This window comes from Scyliorhinus canicula, chromosome 9 (genome assembly GCF_902713615.1).
Source record: "Scyliorhinus canicula chromosome 9, sScyCan1.1, whole genome shotgun sequence".
Classification (NCBI taxonomy): Eukaryota; Metazoa; Chordata; class Chondrichthyes; order Carcharhiniformes; family Scyliorhinidae; genus Scyliorhinus; species Scyliorhinus canicula.
In genome coordinates this window covers 89587864-89613167 of record NC_052154.1, presented here as the reverse complement: position 1 = coordinate 89613167, position 25304 = coordinate 89587864, and the positions used below count along the sequence as shown (strand labels likewise).

Genomic DNA, 25304 nt, shown 5'->3' with positions numbered 1-25304 from the left:
AACTTAGCTATAAGTTTTTGCTCAGCAATTTTGCGTTGTCGCGTCTCCTGAAGGCCTCCTTGTAGAATGCTGACCCGGAGATCAGAGGCTGAATGTCCTTGACTGCTGAAGTGTTCCCCAACTGGAAGGGAACAGTCCTGCCTGTTGATAGTCGCACGATGCCCGTTTATTCGTTGTCGCAGTGTCTGCATGGTCTCGCCAATGTACCACGCTTCGGGACATCCTTTCCTGCAGCGTATGAGGTAGACTACATTGGTCGAGTCGCACGAGTATGCGCCGCGTACCTGGTGGGTGGTGTTTCCACGTGTAATGGTGGTGTCCATGTCGATGACATGCCAGATCATCGACATGGACACCACCATTACACGTGGAAACACCACCCACCAGGTACGCGGCGCATACTCGTGCGACTCGACCAATGTAGTCTACCTCATACGCTGCAGGAAAGGATGTCCCGAAGCGTGATACATTGGCGAGACCATGCAGACACTGCGACAACGAATAAACGGGCATCGTGCGACTATCAACAGGCAGGACTGTTCCCTTCCAGTTGGGGAACACTTCAGCAGTCAAGGACATTCAGCCTCTGATCTCCGGGTCAGCATTCTACAAGGAGGCCTTCAGGAGACGCGACAACGCAAAATTGCTGAGCAAAAACTTATAGCTAAGTTCCGCACGCATGAATGCGGACTCAACCGGGATCTGGGATTCATGTCGCATTACATTCGGCCCCCACCAACAAGCCTGGACTTGCAGAGGCCTACCGACTGAACTGGCTTGGGACAATTCACACCTCTTTAACCTGGAGTTACCTCTCTCTCTGCATCTTTGATGATTTGATTGCCTCCAGGTGCTCGCATTCCGGGCATCTCTGACTGTGTCTATATAAACATTTCTGGAACAAGCCTTTCCATTCACCTGAAGAAGGAGCCGTGCTCCGAAAGCTCGTGTTTGAAACAAACCTGTTGGACTTTAACCTGGTGTTGTAAGACTTCTTACTAAAATTATAAAGGACATAGATAGGGTAAATAGAAAAGAGCCTATCTCCTTTGTGGAGGGGTCACTAACCAGGGGGCACAGATTGAAGGTAAGGGGCAGGAGATTTAGAGGTGATTTGAGGAAAAATCTTTTAACCAGAGGGTAGCGAGAATTTGGAACTCACTGGCTGAAGTGGTGGTAGAGGCAGGAACCCTCACACCATTTAACAAGCATTTAGATAAGCACTTGAAACATCATAGCATACACAACGATGGAAAAGTGCGGGAAAATGGGATTAGAATAGTTAGGTGCTTCATGGCCAGCACAAACACGATGGGAGAAGAAATAAATGCTGGCCTTGCCAGGGATACCAAATTCCTATGAAGTAATAAAAATATCTTGAAGACTTCCTAAAAGGGCTTGTGGTAGTCACCACTGTTGTATTGTGTATACTGCATACGGTAAGGCTCATGTACTACAGGTACGGGGGTAGATCCCTGCCTGCTGGCTCCACCCAGTAGGTGGAGTATAAATGTGGGGGCTCTCCAAGCTGCAGCCATTTCGGCAGCAGCTGCGGGAGGCTCCACAACTCTGCGTATTAAAGCCTCAATTACTCTCTACTCTCGTCTCGTCGTAATTGATAGCATATCAGGGCTCATGAGTGCTGTCCATAGTAAATACTGAGTGAGTGAGCATAAGGGGTATGGAGTGGTCATGGAAGATATGAGAGAGCATGGGAAGGGGAAGGAGATCTTTCTGCCTCGCGAAACATTTCAGATGCAGCAACTTCGATTCCAGCCTGTCCCCATCATCCTCCCAAAAGGATAACATGGGAAGGCACTGCCAGGCAGGAGATGGAGTAACGATGTAAGGAAATGGTCTGTCCCACAATTCCTGCCTCAAAGATGAAAATCCAGGCCAGTTTCTTCATCCCTTCCCTATCGAGCTTTTTTATTATTTATAGAATCTATTCCATACGCAGACTATCTTATCAGAAGTATTTTGTTGTTTCCTGATATACTAATTAAGTATCAAATTGTGGGGGCAGCATGGTGGCGCAGTGGTTAGCACTGCTGTTTCACGGCACCAAGGTCCCAGGTTCGATCCAGGCTCTGAGTCATTGTCCATGTGGAGTTTGCACATTCTCCATGTGTTTGCATGGGTTTCGCCCCCACAACAGAAAGACATGCTGTGTAGGCGAATTGACTACGCTAAAATTGCCCCTTAATTGTAAAAAATGAATTGGGACTCTAAATTTTAAAAAGTATCAAATTCTGCGGATTATCAATGAGTTTGTTTTCAATCAAGTGAAGAATCAACCATTGCATCTCCTTGGTAGACATGATGTGGAGATGCCGGCATTGGACTGGGGTGAGCACAGCAAGAAGTCTTACAACACCAGGTTAAAGTCCAACATGTTTGTTTCAAACACTAGCTTTCGGAGCACTGCTCATTCCTCAGGTTAAACTGGTGTTTTAAGACTTCTTACGATGCTCCTTGGTAGACACCTTGTTTTAGAGAAGTGAAAGAACTGGCCGAGTAAAAGCATTAGGAAGAATTCAATGTCTGTCAATACAACGTAAGCTTGATTATTTTTTTGATTAAACTAATTACAAATATCTTGCCGTACAATAATCTGTCTGTTTTAGTGTTAATGTAGTCCATTATACAGGCTGCATGATCCATAGAATAGATGCAACAATTGATTCATTGCTGGGTGCTTTTCAACTACCCTAATTCTTCTACTAAAATTTTCCCTTTCTAAATTTATTTCTCATGAAAACAGAACAAATGGTATAATGTTTCAGATGTAGGGCGCGCTTCAGTGGCTCGTCGTGCCCGACTTGGTCTTGGGACAAGGCCGCGAATCTCCTGAGAGGCCTCTCATGAGAATCGCGACACTCAAAATGCCGTGTGAGATTCAACAAGAGATTTAAGCACATTTAAATATGAATCACCCGGATCTGAGGATTCACCGGCCACGCCTGGGAGACCTCGCCAGGGCTTCTTTTGGTACGGCCCACACAAACGTGGACCAGTCCTAACAGCACCTGGGGGTGGTCTCCCAGGCTATTGGAGACACCCCAGGTTTTCAGGCATTGAATAGGGTGTACCCTGACATTCCCCCTGGCACCTGGGCACATTGGCACTGCCATCCTGGGGCCTTGGCACTGCCATCTGTTTGAGAGTAATTTAAAAGTCTTATTCTAGGAGCTCTTGAAACTCTAAAATGTAAAGCAAATATAAATCCAAACTTTGCTTGAAAAGGAAACTGGGTGGGATCCTCCTTCCCGCCACACTCGTTTTCTGGTGCGGGATCCCATTGTGGGAATTTTCAATGCTGTCGTAAAATCTGCGGGCGTGAGTGTACTCCCGCGAAGCAGAGGATCCCGACAACAGAGAATCCAGCCCATTTGTCTTTAGGTGCCTTTATATTTTTTTAAGCTGCTGCTGCGTCAAATAGAGTACAACAGGCTCCTTAACAATGGCACAGATTGTGTCACAGGACCCAATGTCACATGAAGGCAGCAATGTGTGATGATGCATGATGCATAATGATAATCGGCAGCGATAAAGCGAGGAAGCTGATGCCGTGAAATGACTCCAAAGCAGCAATTAAAACTTCAATTGGGGACAACAGAAATTAAAACAAAAACAACTTTAAAACAAAACAACTTAAAGTGGGGTGACCTCTATAAATGGAATAGTGTAGGTTAGATAGGCTTCAGATGGTTTCACGGGTCGGAGCAACATCGAGGGCCGAAGGGCCCGTACTGCCCTGTAATGTTCTATGTTCTATGTTCTAAAATGAGGACTTACTGCAGGCTAGAACATAGAACATAGAACATAGAACAGTACAGCACAGAACAGGCCCTTCAGCCCTCGATGTTGTGCCGAGCAATGATCACCCTACTCAAACCCACGTATCCACCCTATACCCGTAACCCAACAACCCCCCCTTAACCTTACTTTTTAGGACACTACGGGCAATTTAGCATGGCCAATCCACCTAACCCGCACATCTTTGGACTGTGGGAGGAAACCGGAGCACCCGGAGGAAACCCACGCACACACGGGGAGGACGTGCAGACTCCGCACAGACAGTGACCCAGCCGGGAACCGAACCTGGGACCCTGGAGCTGTGAAGCATTTATGCTAACCACCATGCTACCGTGCTTCCCACTGAGCATCAATATTTCCTGCAGTCCATTGAGTATTTACAATGAAGACGGCATCCATGAAGAGGCCCACAAGTCACATCAGTGGAGTGCTGCCTGGCTGCCTGATTAAGTTACAAGAACCACAGTGAAGGGCATGGATACTCCTAGGCCCTCTGCAGCAGGTAGCAGTAACAGCAGTAACATTTTATAGTATCTGCCTTGGCTCATTTGTTGATCTCTTGTCTTTGAGTCTGAAGGTTGTGGACTCAAACCCCAGTGCAGTACTTAGGCATATAATCAACCCTACAATCTGCACAATACTGAAGTAGAGCTGCAATATCAGAAGCACTGTTTGTTAACACTGTGATCCTGCTTGCAGCTGGAGGATACATTGAACTGATGACTCTTCTGCCATGTCAGGTGAGATCCCATGATGCTATTCAAAGAATAACAGGAGCAATTTCCTGTTGACTTTACTATTTAGACAACATTATAAAAAAAGAATCTTCATTCTCACATTGCTGTTTTTGGTACTTTGCTGTTCACAAACTGGCTGTACTGTTTCCAATATTATAATAGTGACTAACATCAAAACTACAGCAATTACTTTTAAAGTGTTTTAGGGCATCCTCAGGTTATGAAAAGCTACATCACAAGAAAGAACTTGCATTTATATTTGTGTTAAAAAAATAAAACTGAAATGTTTTTTGAGGATTATACTTGTTCCTTTGTTTCATATTTACAGCACCAAAGGAGACCATCTGGCCCATCGTGTCTGCACCGACACCCAAAAGAGCAAGCTAGCTAGTCACATTCGCCAGCCCTATATCCGTAGTTCTCTAAATTCATCACTTTCAAATATATATCCAGCTCTCTTTTGAAACCTCCTATAGAATCCACCTCTGCCACTCTCCCAGGCAGCACATTTCGAACCCCAACAACGCTCTAAATAAAGAAGTTTCTCCTCATCTCACTCCGAGCTCTCTTGCTGACCTCTTGAAATTATGACCCCTAGTTACTGACATACCAACTAGTGGAAACAGAATATCCTTCCTTTGTCAAAATTGTTCAGAATTTTGAATATCTCAATAAAGTCGCCTCTTAATCTTCTCTGCTAGTATCAATCTCGTAAATCTCTTCTTTAACATCCGTCCTTAAATAAGGTGTCCAGAATTCCTTAAATAAAGTGTCCAGAACTCCACACAGTACTCCAAATGTGGTCTGACCAATGATTTGTAGAGGTGGAGCATCACTTCCTTGCTTTTATACTCTATGCCTCTATTTCTAAACCAAAGGATGCTACAAGCCTTCTTAGCAACTGTTTAAACTCGCCTGGCTACCTTCAGAGAATTATCACTTGAACCCTGAGGTCCCTCTCCTCCTGTACTCCCCTCAAAGTTGTACCATTTACCTATATTGTCTCCCACCAAAATGCTTTACCTCCCATTTTACTTCATTGTAGTTCATCTGCCTGGTGTCTGCCCATTTTGCCAACTTGTCAATGTTATCCTCACAATTCACTCTTCTCCCTAGCTTAGTATCATCTGCAAATTTAGAGATTTTGCCCCCAACACCCACTTCTAAATCATTTACATAATCAGAAAAGGCAAGGGTCCTAACATTGAGCCCTGGGGAACATCACTTTCAACTCGTCTCCAGTCTGAAAAATACCCATCTATGCCTACCCTCAGTTTCTTGTCTCTTAGCCAACTTTTAATCCATGCTGCCAAGGATCCATCAATCCCAAACATTCTTAATTTGCTAACCTACCTGCCATGTGACACACTAATTTCATCCACTGCCTCTGCCACCTCGTCAAAGAACTCAATTAAATCTGCCCTTGGCAAAGCCATGTTAACTGTTTAGTATTAACTTAATTTTCTAGAAGTGTATATTAACTCATCCCGTATTATGGCTTCCATCAGTTTTCCCACTATTGATGTCAAGCTGTCAAGTCTGTAGTTTCCTGGGTTATCCTTTGCCCCTATCTTAAACAACGGTGTCACATTTGTAATCCTCCAGTCCCACAGGACTAATCCGGTGTTCATAGAGGCCTAGAAAATTTCTGTCAATGGTTCTGCAATATGCTTCCTTACCTCTCTCAGAAATCTATGATGCATCCCATCCGGGCCTGGCGACTTCTCTACCTGGAGTGCAGCCAGCCTTTTTAGCACCTTTTCATTATCTATCACCATACTGCTCAGCTGCTTAGCATCCACATTTTCAACTGGGCTATTGTAACCATCTTTTAGCACAGCTTGCAATCCTTTCCTCATGCTTCCACTTAGCCTGCCTTATTCCAGCCTTAGCCTCTATCCTGCATTTGAGATACTTTTCCTGACTTCTGTTATTATCCTGGCATGCCTCATATGCCTATTTTTTCTTCCTTATTTTATCATCAATATCCTGAGTCATTCAAGGTACTCTTGCCTTGACATCTATCATTATGAAGTGCTTAGAGAGGTTGGTCATGAAACACATCAACTCCATGCTCCCAGTATGTCTTGACTATAATAATCTTCATTTGGGTCATAAGTAGGCTTACATTAACACTGCAATGAAGTTACTGTGAAAATCCCTTAGTCGCCACACTAAGGCGCCTGTTTGGGTACACTGAGGGAGAATTCAGAATGTCCAATTCACCTAACAAGCACCTCTTTCAGATGCAATTCACATACCACCACAACTGGTCCACAGCAGACGCCATCTCCCTGGCCCTACACATCCCTGGTGCATCTCGACAACAAGGGATCCTACGTCAGACTCTTATTCATTGACTACAGCTCCACCTTCAACACCATAATCCCAGCCAAGCTGATATCAAAACTCCAAAACCTAGCACTTGACTCCTCCCTCTGCAGCTGGACCCTCAACTTCCTAACCCATAGAATACAATCCGTATAAATAAACTACAAAACCTCCTCCACTGGAGGATAGTCCTCAATACTGAGGTCTCGCAAGGCTGCGTATTTAACCCCCTACTATACTCCTTGTACACACACGACTGCGTGGCAAAATTTGGCCCCAACTCCATCTACAAGTTTGCTGATGACATGACCATAGTGGATCGGAACTCGAACAATAATGAGCCAGAATACAGGAAGGAGATAAAGAATCTAGTAGAGTGGTGTAACAACAACAATCTCTCCCTCAATGTCAGCAAAACCTAGGAGCTGGTCATTGCCTTCAGGAAGCAAAGTATTGTACACACTTCTGTCTGCATCTATGGTGCTGAGGCGGAGATAGTTGACAGCTTCAAATTCTTAGGTGTGCACATCACCAACAATCTGTCCTGTTCCACCCACCTCGCACCATGATCAAGAAAACACAACAGCGCCTATACGTCCTCAGGAAATTAAGGAAATTCAGCATGTCCACATTCACTCTTACCAATTTTTACAGTTGCATCATACAAAGCATCCTATCTGTCTGCATCACAACCTGGTATGGCAACTGTTCGGCTCAAGACCATAAGAAACTACCAAGAGTCATGAACACAGCCCAGTCCATCACGCGAACCCCCTACCATCCACTGACTCTGTCTACACCTTCCACTGCCTTGGGAAAGCGGTCAGCATATTCAAAGAGTCCTCCCACCTGTGTTATTCTCTCTTCCAACTTCTTCCGTTGGGCAGGAGACACAAAAGTCTAAGAACACGCACTAACAGTTTCAAAAACAGCTTCTTCCCCGCTGTTACAAGACTCCTGAATGACTCTCTTATGGACTGAACTGATCTCTTCACACACCTTCTCTAGGGAGTAGTACTATGCTGCTTATGCTCACCCAATGCCTGTGCCTGTGTATTTATATTGTGCATTTATGTATACCCATGTATGGTACGATCTGTCTGGACTGTATGCAGAACAATACTTTCACCGTACCTCGGTACATGTGACAATAAATTAAATCCAAATTCAAATCCTATATTTATTTCTCATGGGTACACATCTAGCTTGCATCTTATTCATCTCTCCTTTGAAAGTCTCCAATTTTTCATCCACTGTTTTATCAACCAAAATGCATTTCCAATCAACCTGCTCCAGTACAACCTTTAGACCCCTAAAATTTGCCATTTTTACAGTCTGGGATCTTAATCCATGACTGATTTTTATCCTTTTCCAACTTAATATTGAACTGCATTATATTAGGATTGTTAATTCCCAACGGCTCATCCACTCTGACGTTCTCCACCTGCCCTGCCTCAGTTCCTCGGACCAGATCCAGCACAGCTTGCTCCCTGGCAGGATTAGCAATGTACTGGTCCAGAAAGTTCTCCTGCACACACTGCAGGAATTTCTCCCCTTCCGTGCCTCACGCTCTACCAGTTTCCCAGTGAGCTTAGGGTAAATGAAATCCCCAACTATCACAACCCTACTTGCCCTGCAGGTTTCCAAATCTACCTATAAATGATTTCTTCCACTTCCACCCCACTATTTGGAGGTCTATTGTAAATACCAAACAAGCTCCTTTCCTGTTTCTCACCTCCAACCATATAGATTCTTGTTCAGGAACTGCATCTCGTTCAAGAGCTATGATACTATTTTTGACCAAGACAGCTACACCTCCTCCCTTTTCACCCACTCTGTTCCTACCAAAAAAACTTATAACTCGGTATGTTAAGTATCCAGTTCTGTTCTGGCTTGAGCCATGTTTCTGTCAATGCTACTATGTCATATGTCCCTAGAGCAATTTCTGTTTCCAATTCCAATAGGGCAGCACGGGAGCAGAGTGGTTAACACTGTGGCTTCACAGCGCCAGGATGACGGGTTCGATTCCCTGCTGGATCACTGTCTGTGCGGAGTCTGCACATTCTCCCCATGTCGCGTGGGTTTTCTCCGGGTGCTCCCGTTTCCTCCCACAGTCCAAAGACGTGCAGATCAGGTGGATTGGCCATGCTAAATTGCCCTTAGTATCTAAAAAGGTTAGAAGGGGTTATTGGGTTAAAGGGCTAGAGTTGAAGTGATGGCTTAAGTGGGTCGGTGCAGACTCGATGGGCTGAATGGTCACCTTCTGCACTCTCTTTTCTATGTTCTAATTCCCCAATTTTGTTGACCATACTCCGTGCATTTACATACATACAATTTAACCCTGCCCTTATCTCTCTTTCTTGCCCTTTGGGAGGCAACCATTTCTTTATTCACTGTCAACACTCAAGCCTTCTCTCATTTCCTTTTCCTTATTCCCTATCTCTCTTTTAAAACTCTTTTACTTCTAAAACTAGGCCATTAGTCAATGCACCCACCCCCCACCCCCCACCCCACCTTACAAGTTTAGTTTAACAACACATCACTTTGGCCCTGTTGAAAATGGCTAATCTTGGTGAATCACGGAGCACAGGGAGGAAAAACAAGAGTTTCTTACTGCAAAAGAGAATTTAATTCTTTGAAATGTGCCAATTAAATAGTTAAACAGCAATTTAATTCTCTCAACCATTAAACTGAAAGTTCCCATGATTTACTTCCAGGAGTTCAAATGACAAGCCCCCAATTTACAAATCTCATTTCCTATTACTGGTGAAGTGTCAACCCACACACCATTAAATCTAAAGTAGACATGACTCTGCACTTAACCATGTTCATAGCTCTGTTGCATATTTAAAACTCAGTTCTAAAAATATTAACAGCTTCCTTGCCCCTGCCAACAATAAAATAGAATTATGGACAATGAAAGCTCAGAAAAAAGTTAACCAACAGGCTGACTTCAACACACACTGGGAGAATTCACATTCAAAATCTGCATTCTGTAAATTATTTTATTGATTTCCCAAAGAGGAAAGAGACTTCTAAACAAAGTAGAATACAGTACCATAATGCAATTCTCCCCCCTACTTAACAGACAAATACTGTACCAAAAAACAGTAAAATTAACAGTCGGCAGTAATTAACTCTTTAAAGAATGAAACAAATGGTTGTCACCTACAAAATAAATTCTTAGTGAATCCTCTTATGGCATACTTGTGTTCCAAATATAGAAAGAACTACCAACGAGGATGAAGCATTGACTGGATTGGGGATTTCCAGGTTAATAAAATCCACCAGTGGGTATTAGTGAAGCAAATGCAATGACGTCTGCCTCAATCTTAGTGAAATTGACCAGTGCAGATGAGACTCCAAATATGGCTATCAAAGGATGAGGTTGTCGGTCAATATCCAGAACTTTGGAAAGAATGTCAAACCAGCCAGTTTTGGGCACACCCAGAAGATGTGGGTATGGTCTGTGGGTGTGGAATGTGAATTATCCCAGTATGTGTGCTGAAGTAAATGTGAGCAGCCGTCGCATTTGTTGCTTGTGCTTCCCAATCATTATGGAAGAGGGAGGGTCCAGAGGATATCATGAAGTCGTATCATGTTGAAATAAAACCACTGCTGGTTTAAGGCAATGACAAATCCCTTCCAACAATGAACTTGGAAGTAGTTGAGGAAAGAATGAACAGTACACGTGAACAAAACCACAGTCTTGAAAATAATGGTAAAGACTAGATTCAGGTAAATTAAATTTGGCTCCAAGCTCGCTAAAGCTAGCAAAGTTTCAGGTCGCGATTCTCCGCACTCACGCCGGTTTGTAGAATAGCGGGCCGCGCAAATTTTCACGGCGACGCAGGTCCGATGCCCTCCCGCTATTCTCCGAACCCCGCACAAACTACACGTCGGGATTCCCGGCAAAGGCCTCGAACGCGCCCCCGACACGACCAGAATCGCTACTTAGGAAACTGAGGGGGGTAGTGGGGGAGACTGAGGGGGGGAGTGGGGGAGACTGAGGGGGGAATGGGGGAGATGGAGGGGGGAGTGGGGGAGACTGAGGGGGGAGTGGGGGAGACTGAGGGGGGGAGAGGGGGAGACTGAGGGGGAGAGTGGGGGAGATGGAGGGGGGAGTGGGGGAGACTGGGGGGGGAGTGGGGGAGACTGAAGGGGGAGCGGGGGAAGACTGAGGGGGAGAGGGGAGATGGAGGGGGGAGTGGGGAGACTGAGGGGGGAGTGGGGGAGACTGAGGGGGGAGTGGGGGGACTGAGGGGGAGTGGGGGAGACTGAGGGGGGAGTGGGGGAGACTGGGGGGGAGTGGGGGAGACTGAAGGGGGAGCGGGGGAGACTGAGGGGGGAGTGGGGGAGATGGAGGGGGGAGTGGGGGAGACTGGGGGGAGTGGGGGAGACTGAGGGGGGAGAGGGGGAGATGGAGGGGGAGTGGGGAGACTGAGGGGGGGAGTGGGGGGAGGACTGAGAGGGAGTGGGGGAGACTGAGGGGGGATGTGGGGAGACTGGGGGGGATGGGGGGAGACTGAAGGGGGAGCGGGGGCGACTGAGGGGGAGTGGGGGAGTGGAGGGGGAGTGGGGGAGACTGGGGGGAGTGGGGGAGAATGAGGGGGGAGTGGGGGAGACTGAGGGGGAGAGGGGGAGATGGAGGGGGGAGTGGGGAGACTGAGGGGGGAGTGGGGGAGACTGAGGGGGGAGTGGGGGGACTGAGGGGGGAGTGGGGGAGACTGAGGGGGGAGTGGGGGAGACGGGGGGGGGTGGAAGTGTGGGGGGGAAGGGAGAGAGTGAGTGAGTGACCCGTCCAACCCCGTTACAAAATGTCTGCCACCATGCCATGGCGTGCCGGTCATGAGGACACGGCCGCTGGTTCCCCTGTGGCTTACGGCCACAGGCCACTGACGCACTGGTTAAGAGGACGTAGTTAACTGCCCGTTGGATGCAGAAAGTGACCAGGGGTTAGGCTGCCCGCGAGTCAGCAGCGCGACCAGGCCACCGGGACACACAGGTATCCCGTGGCAGGCGGCTGCCGAGGTGTCGACTAACCTCCGTCTAACATGTCCGTCTAACATGTCCCGTTTCTCTGCCCCCCACCACCCTTCTGTAGGTTAGCACAATGTCTGCGAACAGAACGGCTATGTTCTGCACTGTGGTTGGGGCCGCTGTACTGCATTTGGAGATGCAGCAGCATCCACAGCCACAACCCGTGGTGGATGCAGGGCCAGCTGCAGCAGCAGAGGGAAGGGCCGAGGAGTTGCCAGTCGTCGAGCAGCATGGGGGGGGGGGGGGGGAGGAGGAGGAGGGGGAGGAGGAGAGAGTGATGGTGCAGCCACGGCGCCAGAGGCGACGACCGAGGCCGAGGGTGTACCGTGCCCGGATCGCTTTCCTAACAATGACGGACATCACCTGCAGGAGGAGACTCCGGCTGAGTAGGCGGACGGTGATACATATCTGTCACATATCTGTCTGCCAGGCGGCAGGTGGAGGGGTTCCCTCTGTTGCCCCCACGTAGGGTACGGGACAGGGTGCTCTCGGGGGTGTGGGTTGGAGGAGGGAGGATTTCGGACGTATACCGCGTAATGCAGGAGGTAGACGAGGCCTCGGTGGAGGAGCTGAAGGGTAAATGGGAAGAGGAGCTGGGTGAGGAGATTGAGGAGGGGACGTGGGCAGATGCCCTGGAAAGGGTGAATTCCATATCTTCCTGTACGAGGCTTAGCCTCATACAGTTCAAGGTGCTGCACAGGGCCCACGTGACTGGGACGAGGATGAGTAGGTTTTTCGGGGGCGAGGACAGGTGTGCTAGGTGCTCGGGGAGCCCAGCGAACCATGCCCATATGTTTTGGGCATGCCCAGCGTGGGGGAGTTTTGGAAGGGGGTAGCAAGGGCGGTGTCGAGGGTGGTAGGATCCAGGGTCAAGCCAGGCTGGGACTCGCAATTTTTGGGGTTGCAGTGGAGCCGGGAGTGCAGGAGGCAAAAGAGGCCGGTGTCCTGGCCTTTGCGTCCCTCGTAGCCCGGCGGCGGCTCTTGCTTCAATGGAAGGATGTGAGGCCCCCAAGCGATGAGGCCTGGATCAATGATATGGCGGCGTTCATAGAACATAGAACGATACAGCGCAGTACAGGCCCTTCGGCCCTCGATGTTGCACCGGCATGGAAAAAAAACTAAAGGCCATCTAACCTACATTATGCCCTTATCATCCATATGCTTATCCAATACATTTTTAAATGCTCTCAATGTTGGCGAGTTCACTACTGTTGCAGGTAGGGCATTCCACGGCCTCACCACTCTTTGCGTAAAAAACCCACCTCTGACCTCTGTCCTATATCTATTACCCCTCAATTTAAGGCTATGTCCCCTCGTGCTAGCCACCTCCATCGGCGGGAGAAGGCTCTCGCTGTCCACCCTATCTAACCCTCTGATCATTTTGTATGCCTCTATTAAGTCACCTCTTAACCTTCTTCTCTCTAACGAAAACAACCTCAAGTCCATCAGCCTTTCCTCATAATATTTTCCCTCCATACCAGGCAACATCCTGGTAAATCTCCTCTGCACCCGTTCCAAAGCTTCCACGTCCTTCCTATAATGAGGCGACCAGAACTGTACGCAATACTCCAAATGCGGCCGTACTAGAGTTTTGTACAACTGCAACATGACCTCATGGCTCCGGAACTCAATCCCTCTACCAATAAAGGCCAATACACCATAGGCCTTCTTCACAACCCTATCAACCTGGGTGGCAACTTTCAGGGATCTATGTACATGGACACCGAGATCCCTCTGCTCATCCACACTACCAAGAATTTTACCATTAGCCAAATATTCCGCATTCCTGTTATTCTTTCCAAAGTGAATCACCTCACACTTCTCCACATTAAACTCCATTTGCCACCTCTCAGCCCAGCTCTGCAGCTTATCTATGTCCCTCTGTAACCTGCAACATCCTTCCGCACTGTCTACAACTCCACCGACTTTAGTGTCGTCTGCAAATTTACTCACCCATCCTTCTGCGCCCTCCTCTAGGTCATTTATAAAAATCACAAACAGCAACGGCCCCAGAACAGATCCTTGTGGTACGCCACTCGTAACTGAACTCCATTCTGAACATTTCCCATCAACTACCACTCTCTGTCTTCTTTCAACTAGCCAATTTCTGATCCACATCTCTAAATCACCCTCAATCCCCAGCCTCCGTATTTTCTGCAATAGCCGACCGTGGGGAACCTTATCAAACGCTTTACTGAAATCCATATACACCACATCAACTGCTCTACCCTCGTCTACCTGTTCAGTCACCTTCTCAAAGAACTCGATAAGGTTTGTGAGGCATGACCTACCCTTCACAAAACCATGCTGACTATCCCTAATCATATTATTCCTATCTAGATGATTATAAATCGTATCTTTTATAATCCTCTCCAAGACCTTACCCACCACAGACGTTAGGCTCACCGGCCTATAATTACCGGGGTTATCTCTACTCCCCTTCTTGAACAAAGGGACCACATTTGCTATCCTCCAGTCCTCTGGCACTATTCCTGTAGCCAATGATGACCTAAAAATCAAAGCCAAAGGCTCAGCAATCTGGCTTCCCAGAGAATCCTAGGATAAATCCCATCCGGCCCCGGGGACTTATCTATTTTCACCTTGTCCAGAATTGCCAACACTTCTTCCCTACGCACCTCAATGCCATCTATTCTAATAGCCTGGGTCTCAGCATTCTCCTCCACAATATTATCTTTTTCTTGAGTGAATACTGACGAAAAGTATTCATTTAGTATCTCGCTTATCTCCTCAGCCTCCACACACAACTTCCCACCACTGTCCTTGACTGGCCCTACTCTTACCCTAGTCATTCTTTTATTCCTGACGTACCTATAGAAAGCTTTTGGGTTTTCCTTGATCCTACCTGCCAAAGACTTCTCATGCCCCCTCCTTGCTCATCAAATTGGAGAAGGTGAAATGTGCCCCGAGGGGATCAGTACAGGGGTTCTTTAGGTGGTTGCAGCCTTTCCTGGACTTCCTGGTGGAACGGTAGGGAAATAGGCCGGCAGCAGCAGCAACTGCGGGGGGGGGTAATAAAAATTATTTTTAAAAAGTAAAAAAGAGAAAAAAAATAGAAGCGATCCCGCTCGCCCATTGACGGCGGGATCACATTTTGGTAAATCTGCATATTGGAGCAAGACAGCTAGTCTCATTGCAATATGCAGTTTCCCAAGGTACCCGAACATTGGGACCTATCCCTTCGGTTGAGAGACCTCGGGCGAGCGCCTTTCAGTTCTGGTCTCCACAAACGAGGACAAGACAGAATGGCACTCGTGGGGGTCTCCCAGGGGATTGGAGGCCCCAGATGGATTGGGCAGGGTGGTAACCTGCAGTCCTGGTGCCACTCGGGCAGCCTGGAACTCTGATGCCAGCCTAGCACTTCCAATGAGCCCAGGTGGCACTGCCATGTGGCAGAAGCACTGCCAGAATACCAGATTGGTACTGCCAAGGTGCCACGGTGGAATTTTTTGCATGGTGGAAATCAGGCCGGGGGTGCCCTGTGTGACCGTTGGGGGAGGGGGGGTGGTGAGCCAGGGACCCCGAATTCTCTGGTGCCGGAGATTTGGCAGGGGTATGAATACCACTCATAGTGAGTTGGGGTTTGGGGGAGATTGGGGGATTGCGTTGGGGGTTCCAGAGATCGGGGCACCATGTGGCGAGCGATGTTCCTCAGTAGAGAGAACTCGGTCACACATTCCCCGCTGAGACCCCCTATCTAACCCAAGTGACATTTGAAAGCAGTATGATTGTCGGCGCAGCTAAATGCACTTGCTATGGGACTTTGCTCCCATCGAGTTAAATTGCGCGCATTGTTGAAATCGTTTGACTATTGGCTGCCCAATAATAGATTAGGAAGAGCTACAGACTCTCAGTGTTCTGCCTGCCCAGGTAAATGTTGATATTAGCTTGTTAACCATAATTTAAAATTATTTGGTAGAAAAATAGGGAGACATTGGAAAAGAAACATGGGTGGGATTCTTCGACACCCCGGCGGGTCGGAGAATCGCCGGGGAGGAGGTGACGTGAATCCCACCCCCGCTGGCTGCCGAATTCTCTGGTGCCGGAGATTTGGCAGGGGTATGAATCGCGCCGCGCCGGTCGGCGGTTCTCCGGTCCGCGATTGGCTGAGTGGCTGCCCGTTTGCGGCCAGTCCCGCCGGAGTATGTTGTACCATGTATTTGCCGGCGGGACCTAGCCACGCGACCAGCCTCCGGGGTCCTCAGGGGGAGCGTGGGGGTTTCTGGCCCCAGGGGCGTGTCCCCACGGTGGCCTGGCCCGCGATCGGAGCCCACCGAGACGCGGGCTGGCCTGTGCCGTGAGGGAACTCTATTATTCCGCGTCGACCACTGTGGTCCTCCGCGATGACCGACGCGGAGATGAATCCCGCCCCCTGCGCATGCGCTGGGATGACAGCAACACACATTGGCGCTCCCGCGCATGTGCCAACTCATGCCGGCCGCCGGAGGCCCTTAGGCGCCGGTTGGCATGGCGCCAAGCCCCTTCCCTGCCGGCCGGTGCGATGCACACCACTCCAGGGCCGGCCTAGCCCCTGAAGGTGCAGAGGATTCCGCACCTTTGGGGCTGCCCGACGCTGGAGTGGTTCACGCCACTCCTCAGCGCCGGGACCCCCTGCGTCGCCGGGTAGGGGAGAATCCCGCCCTATGAATCTGGACGGAACATAAATTTTTATGGATTGAATTCTGCCAGCTAAAGAAAGAGGCAAACTAGCCCAGCGCAGCAAATCCACTTTAATTTGGTGACCAGACTAGTAAAATTTTTTCTATGAAGAGTTGTAAGAGAGTGCGTTATTTTCATACCTAAATAGCGAAATCCAGCATCAGAAGTACACAACGTCAATGCTCCGGGGGAGATTTGTTTGGCATAAAATCTGCATTCTGAACTCAGTTCAAAGCAAAACCTGTTCTCCCTCATCATGCTGCTTCGAGGCTTGCATTATGTTATCTCACTTCAATACTGTTGTCATTGAACTCTGATTAGTTCTGCGGAAGACGCGCGTGGATGCATCTGAACAAACAGATTTGGAAGGTACTTCAGACTTCAACCCAAGTGACTCAGAGACGGATTTTCATGGTTAAGGCAGGAAAGTCAAGTCAGGAAACTTCCTGGCTCAGAAGACCCGTCTTATTTAAAAAAGGTTCTCACATGTCATATTTTTGTGTCAGGAAAGCAAGGCCGAGATGAAGCAGGGCATACTGCCTCTGGAGGCAGGTCCAAGGTGCAAAGGAGGCAGACGGATAGTCAAACCGGCAGGTTAGGACATCCTCCTCCGTTTACTGGGAGGACAGCATGGTTATGATGATGAATGTCAGGCCCTCAAATCTTAATTCTCCTTAACTCCCCCCACCCTTCCTACATACTCCCCCATGCTCCTTCATACCACCATGACCCTCATAGCCCCCCATACATCCATAGCCATTCAGCCACTTTCCATTGCAGGCTGACTTCAGGAGATACGTCTTTGAAACTGACTTCCAAAATATTAAAATTCTAACAATCTAATAGAACTGTCAATCAAACACACCACACTGAAATAAACTTCAGAATCATGCAAAACTGTTAAATCCCCCAATTATACAACTCATTGTAAAAACAAGCATCTATTCAGTCACCACATCAAAGATAGATAATCCTTCAATGGCCTCTGAAAACTGTCAAGCAGACTGCCTACAAACCCCCTTGTTGAGATAAGTGCTTCATGAGCTTTTGAAAGTTATCTAAGCATTCATAATGGTCTCAGCTATCGAAACAATGATTAGAAATGCAAACAATGGAGCCTGTTAAGCACATAAAAACAAAAGACTGTTTTTTTCTAAGCTATGCACGTCTATCAAAGTGTCCCAAGAGTAGGTGTTTGGAGTAGGTGCTCCATAGACGGTAGATGCCAGATGATCCCTCTTTCATGATCTACCCGGCTTGCCACGCCTCGCGAGATCTAACCAGGGTGGGTGAGAGAGCCGGAGGCGGAATGGGTTCGGATGGAAGAGAACTCCTGTGTAGCGACATACCTCAAGCACTGGCCACAGCCCCACTCCCATTTCTCTCAGCCAAGTACTTGAGAAACCCGGTGGTGGTGGCCACGCTAAGGACCTGGAACCAGCTCAGGCACCATTTCAATCTTGCTGCAATGTCCGCTGCAGCTCCCATCTGCAAAAACCATGAATTAATCCAAGCAAAAATAGATGCCTCCTTCACAACGTGGAGACAGGACAAATGGGTACTGACAGTAAGAGACCTGTACATAGACGATAGAGTAGCGGCCCTGGGGGAACTAACAGAAAAACCCCAGCCCCCGAAAGGAAACGAACTGCGATACCTACAATGGAGGAACTTCCTCCTCAAGGAGACCGCAACGTTCCCCGAACTACCCAGACACACCCTACTGGATGGACGACTGGCAATGGACGAAATAGGGTGTGGTAACTGCGTTGACATGTACGGATGAATGTTAGAGGAGGTAAGGGCCCTGCTGGACAAGACACAGGAAAAGTGGGAGGAAGGAGCTGAAAATGGAGATAGTGGGAGAAGTCTGTATTGAAGCACTGCATAGGGTGAACTCCACCTCCTAATGCGCAGGGCCATAGTTTTATTCATCTTCAGATTCTTTATTGCTGTTCTCTCCAAATTTTTATCAAAGAATCACTGTCAGCAGCCTATTAATAAAATAAAAAATACAGGGACTTTAAATTGAATTCCAACAGTGCATTCAGCTTTTGTGGGTTTATTGGCAATTTTGCAATTCAGCTGGTCTGCCCCCAGTATCCCAAATGACAACAATGGGTAGTATATACCTTTTTAATTCAGACGTTTGAGGTATTCAAAATTTCAGGCTGGCATTGGACTTGATGCTATAATGCACCATTCTATGGAGTGATAGGCTGTGAATGATCTTGGCAAAGTTTCTCACATTTTAGTGCTGAAGTCAGCTGAGCTGTCATCCAGAAACTACTGAGCAAAATCTTCATCATACCTCTCAGAGAAGAATAGAAATTAGAATATAAATCAATTAGGTAGCTCTCTGCCCCTCTTTACAGCTGATTGAACAGCAGTATTCACAGAGATCAAACAGTAAATCACAAGCCTTCCTTTTATCTGAGGAATGATACACAGCCTGAGAGAGAATGGGCCAATTAAACTGCCCTATTTTAGTTGGGGTGTATAACCAGGTGCTGAGCACTGCCGATTTTCTTCCCCTACCAAAGTTGAAAGTTCCAATAATAAGTGTGCAGTCGATAGATTACAGCCTGACAGACAATCAGTATTGGCAATATTAGCGGATTAATACTTAATGTATTCACGCAGTAGTGGAACTCTAGTGGTTATAATACCTTGTGAAAAACCCCAAGGTTATGGGTTAAAATCCCACTCATTCAACTTGTAAAATTCAATGTCATAAATTTGGTCATTTATGGACTACAGAATAAACAGTGGATCGCAAATCACTTAATTGCTGACAAGCAGGCAACAAATCATTTTCTACTGAAGAAAATTAAGATAATTAAGTTTGAACAACACATTATCTTCAATCAAACGAAGCTTCAGTGTTGAAACACCAATAAATAAATACCATTTTTAATCTTCTCTAATATGGTTATTGAGATAATTTCTTGTCCCACCACCTTTACTTCCCTCTTTGAATTGTCCCAAATCCAAACACAACCCATGTCTGCATGGGTTTCCTCCGGGTGCTCCGGTTTCCCGTAACAGCCTCCCCGAACAGGCACCGGAATGTGGCGACTAGGGGCTTTTCACAGTAACTTAATTGAAGTCTACTCGTGACAATAAGCGATTTTCATTTTCATTTCATTTCCTCCCACAAGTCCCGAAAGACGTGCTTGTTAGGTGATTTCGACATTCTGAATTTTCCCTCAGTGTACCCGAACAGGCGCCGGAATGTGGCGACTCTGGAATTTTCACAGTAACTTCATTGCAGTGTTAATGTAAGCCTAATGGGGCACTGACAAAGATTATTACTATTAAAAAATATATCAATTTGATTCATCATCTATTTTTCTCACTTTCATGTGAGTTGCTGCTTTGATTTGGTGCTGCTTATTAATGACCCTGCTGATATTGTGAATTGATCATGTGTGGGAATACAACTAAAAGTATCAGCAAGCTAATTACCAACACATACTTCCCCCTGGAGTCACCAGATGACCAAAATCTAATGAATGATGCCTCTGATCTATTCCTGCTATCTCTGAATACAAAAAAGCAATGAACGTTGATCAAATGAAACGTGCCAGTCTCAGATGCAACCAGAATGTTTCCTATACAGTACAGATTTCAACATAACTAAATATTTCTGGTCTACCTAGCAAATACTAGAAATGGAAAATATTTTGGTGTTGAAATAAAAGTTTAACCTGTGTCCAAGTGTAAGATCAGATCCTCACTGTGGTCCCCAATCCGCTGGGGGATAAATTCTACCGTCACTTGAAAACTCTCCCCAATGTCCACGTATCCATTAATAGGTTCCACAAAGAATGGTCTGAAAACAAATCACAAAAAAAAATTGAAACAAGTATGGAACAAAGATTTAACAACCAAATAGCTGCAGTTGCAATCTAACTGATTTGATTATGGGCTGCATTTTCATCCTTAAGGTGGGTAGCAGGAGTCAGAAAAATTCCTAATGCAGCTGCCCATCTTGGGAGAAAGTGTCAAAAAACATGGGATTTTCGTGGTGGGTGGCAGTGCAGGCTGCAGCTGGGTCTGATGACCTTGAGAGAAGGACTGGAGGCAGCCACAGAGGTTGTTTAAAAGGCCCACTTCTATATGCTGTGGGACTTTGTTCCAATTGTAATGAGAAACGTAAGGCCCTCTAGCTCTTACTGCTCACCCCACAAATTTCCGAAACCCCATCCCATGCTACCCCATGCCTTCCAATTCCTTTGGCCCCTGATTCTCCCCCCCCCCCCCCCCCACCAAGGTATGGCCTGCCCACCCCTTTGGCCATCATGCCCACCATGTCAAGTTATGCCAAGCCCCAATCCTTTTTGTCAAACTATACCCAACCAACCCCTTAGGTCCACTCATGTCCTCATGCCAAATTAGGCACCCAACCACCACCTAGGCCCCTTTTGTAACCAGTGCCAAGTTATGATGCTTACATGCCTGTTCACCAACAATACACTGCCAGCTGGTGTTACAAGTGGACAAGTCAATTCCAAGGGTGGTACTAGGCCTGATAGATCCTAACTTTTATTTTTTGTTTAGAAATGTGGAGGAGCGGTTACTGAACAGAGTAACAGATTGGATTTCTATGGATTTGTTTATTGTCACGTGTACCGAGGTACAGTGAAAAGTATTTTTCTGCGAGAAGTTCAAACGGGTAATTTAGTACATGAAAAGAAAAGAGGAAGAAAATACATATTAGGGCAACACAGGGCACACAATGTAAATGCATAGACATCGGCATCGGCTGAAGCATACAGGAATGTAGTATTAATCAGGTCAGTCTATAAGAGGGTCGTTTAGAGTCTGGTTTCAGCAGGGAAGAAGCTGTTTTTGAATTGTGCGTGTTCTCAAACTTTTGTATCTCCGTCCCGATGGAAGTAGTTGAATGAGTGAGTAATCCGGGTGAGAGGAGTCTTTGATTATGCTGCCTGCTTTCCCCAGGCAGCAGGAGGTGTCGATAGAGTCAATGGATAGGAGGCGGATTTGTGTGATGGATTGGACGGTGTTCTCGACTCTCTGAAGTTTTGTGTGGTCTTGGGCCGAGCAGTTGCCATACTATGGAGCCAGACAGGATGCTTTCTATGGTGCATCTGCAAAAGTTGCTAAGAGTCAGTGTGGACATGCCGAATTTCCTTAGTTTCCTGTGGAGGTATAGGAGCTGTTGTGCTTTCTTGGTGGTCGCTTCGACGTGGGTGGACCAGGACGAATTTTTGGTGATGTGCATCCCAAGGAATTTGAGGCTGTCAACCATCTCCACCTCGGCCCCGTTGATGCAGAGAGGGGTGAGTACACTACTTTGCTTCCTGAAGTCAATATCCAGCTCTTTAGTTTTGCTGGCATTGAGGGATAGTTTGTTGTGTTGCATCACTCCACTAGGTTCTCTATCTCCTTCCTGTATTCTGACTCGTCATTGTTCGTGATCCAACCCACTATGGTCGTGTCGTCAGCAATCTTGTAGATGGAGTTGGAACCAAATTTTGCCATGCAGTCATGTGTGTATAGTGAGTGTAATAGAGGGCAAAGTTCGCAGGCTTGAGGGGCCCTCGTATTGAGGACTATCGTGGAGGAGGTGGTGTTGTTTATTGTTACTGATTGTGGTCTGTGGGTCAGAAAGTTGAGGATCCACTTGCAGAGTGAGGAGCCACGTCCTAGATTTGGAGCTTAAATATGTAGGAGTCCTTGTTGTTGAGATGCTCTTGGGATGTGTGCAGGGCCAGGGAAATGGCGTCTGCTGTGGACCGGTTGTGGTGGTATGCGAATTGCAGTGGATCTAGGCATTCTGGTAGTCTGGAGTTGATGCGCTTCACGATGAACCTCTCGAAGCACTTCATTACGATTGGCGTCAGGGCTATTGGACGGTAGTCACTGAGGCATGTTCCCTGGTTCTTCTTTGACACCAGTATGATGGTGAGCTCCTTGAAGCAGCTGGGGACTTTGGAGCGGAGTAGGGACAGGTTGAAGATGTCCGCGAACACATCTGCCAGTTGGTCCGTGCAGGCTCTGAGTGCATGACCAGGGATCCCGTCCGGACCCATCGCCTTCCGAGTGTTCACTTTCAGGAAGGCCAATCTGGCTTCGAAAGCTGTGACGGTGGTTATGGGCGTGCTTTGGACTGCTGGGGCACACGACAGAGGATCAATGGTTTCCTGCTCAAATCAAGCATAGAATGCATTGAGTTCATCAGGGAGGGGTGTGCTGCTGCTGGAGATACTGCTCCACTGATGAATTTTTAACAAAAGAATAAAACATTTATTAAAGATGAAAAGATGAACTGTGTACACTACTTCTTCACCCACAACTATACCTCGTCACAAAAACAGAAAATACTGGACAATCCCAGCAGGACTGATAGCATCTGTAGAGAGAAAAGGCAGCTAATGTTTCAAGTTTGGATGACTCTTTGTTAAAGCAGACAGATGTATACAGATTCGTAAAGATATCACAAGTTACAAAATCTTAGACTCCAATGTTTTGAGTAAGTACACAGTCCAGTAAATCAAGAGGCAACCTGTGGTCAGACAGATATAGTTCTGAAAACAAGTGATGCCCCCCCCCCCCCCCCCCCCCCCCCCCCCCCCCCCGCCCCAGGCCCTTGTCACACTATGAGGCAACTGGTCTCATTGGAACTCTCTTTCACATGATATTTCCAATCTCAACGCTCAAAGTACTCGCTTTGAGATTTTCTTCCAAACTCTTTCTCTCAGACAAGGGTCCGCCTTCAGGGTTTTGATCTCTCCTTCTGATGCTCCTCACCTCTGGATCGCCGAGTTTATTCAAGCTTTGCCTTTCATACAGCCGTACCACCAGAACAACTTTTGCATGAGATAATCTCCTAACTATGTTTCCGTTTCCTATTTATGCCCTCTCCCAATTCTGTTTCCATTCACAGGAATCTACTGTATCGGCTGACCATATTGTGTGAGCAGCATGGTAGCACAGTGGTTAGCCTAGTTGCTTCACAGCTCCAGGGTCCCAGGTTCGATTCCCGGCTTGGGTCACTGTCTCTGCGGGGTCTGCACGTTCTCCCCGTGTTTGCGTGGGTTTCCTCCGGGTGCTCCGGATTCCTTCCACAGTCCAAAGATGTGCAGGTTCAGTGGATTGGCCATGATAAATTGCCCTTAGGGTCCAAAAAAAGATTAGCTGGGGTTACTGGGATAGGGTGGAGATGTGGGCTGAAGTAAGTTGCTCTTTCCAAGAGCCGGTGCAGACTCAATGGGCCTAATAGCCTCTTCTGCACTGTGAATTCTATGATTCTAACCACAGTTCACAGAAGCCAAAGTTCACAATTTAGTGCTCAGAGGTAATATGTCGTCTTGTACCGCTGTACTGCTGAATGATGAAATACAAAATGACATGCACTGCCGACCATACACTCTTATGGGGGTTTAGCACAGTGGGCTAAACAGCTGGCTTGTAGTGCAGAACAAGGCAGCAGCACGGGTTCAATTCCCGTACCGGCCTTTCCGAACGGAATGTGGCGACTAGGGGCTTTTCACAGTAACTTCATTGAAGTCTACTTGTGACAATAAGCAATTATTATTAATTTCTTCATGGAAAAAGGCCAAGCTGTAAGCCCACAGAGTTCCTTCCAAATCTACAAATCTATTTTCTCCCATATTTTAATAATACCGAGAAAACAATTACACAAGCAGTTAAACTGTAGGTTATTACTTACCCTGCAACAGTATCCTAGATGATTTACAAAACCAGATTAACAGAACATTTCAAATCTTTGAAATGAGGATATCACAGAGGTGCTGAAGAAGGGCACTATGGAGGACTCGAGCAGTGAGGCGATATGGGCAGAGTTCAGAAATAGGAAGGGTGCGGTAACAATGTTGGGGCTGTACTACAGACATCCCAACAGCGAGCGTGAGATAGAGGTACAAATATGTAAACAGATTATGGAAAGATGCAGGAGCAACAGGGTGGTGGTGATAGATTTTAATTTTCCCAACATTGACTGGGATACACTTCGTGTCATAGGTCTAGATGGAGCAGAATGTGTAAGGAGCATCCAGAAGGGTTTTCTAGAGCAGTATGTAAATAGTCCAACTCGGGAAGGGGCTATACTGGACCTGGTGTTGGGAATGAGCACGGCCAGGTGGCTGAAGTTTCATTCGGGGATTACATTGGTAATAGTGATCACAATTCCGTAAGTTTTAGAATACTCATGGACAAAGACGAGAGTGGTCCTAAAGAAAGAGTGCTAAATTGGGGGAAGGCCAACTATGCCAAATTCGGCAGGAGCTGGGGAATGTGGATTGGGAGCAGCTGTTTGAAGGTAAATCCACATTTGATATAGGGGAGGCTTTTAAAGAGAGGTTGATTAGAGTGGAGGACAGACGTGTCCCTGTGAAAATGAGGGATTGAAATGGCAAGATTAGGGAACCATGGATGACAGGTGAAATTGTGAGACTAGCTAAGAGGAAAAAGGAAGCATACATAAGGTCTAGGCAACTGAAGACAGACTAAGCTTTGGAAGAATATCGGGAATGTAGGACCAATCTGAAACGAGGAATCAAGAGGGCTAAAAGGGGTCATGAAATATCTTTAGCAAACAGGGTTAAGAGAAATCTCAAAGCCTTTTATTCATATGTAAGGAGCAAGAGGGTAACTAGAGGAAGGGTTGGCCCATTCAAGGACAAAGGAGGAAAGTTATGCGTGGAGTCAGAG

At 47.1% G+C, this 25304-nt stretch overlaps 1 protein-coding gene across 1 annotated transcript in view; it reads right to left on the bottom strand.

Moving 5' to 3' along the window:
- The window catches only part of hydin (HYDIN axonemal central pair apparatus protein), a 1231368-nt gene that overhangs the window by 1019533 nt on the left and 186531 nt on the right, over positions 1-25304 (bottom strand). The window contains exon 8 of the mRNA XM_038807144.1: positions 20315-20439. Coding sequence (XP_038663072.1) covers positions 20315-20439 — 125 coding nt within the window. The remainder of the gene's footprint in view (positions 1-20314; positions 20440-25304) is intronic.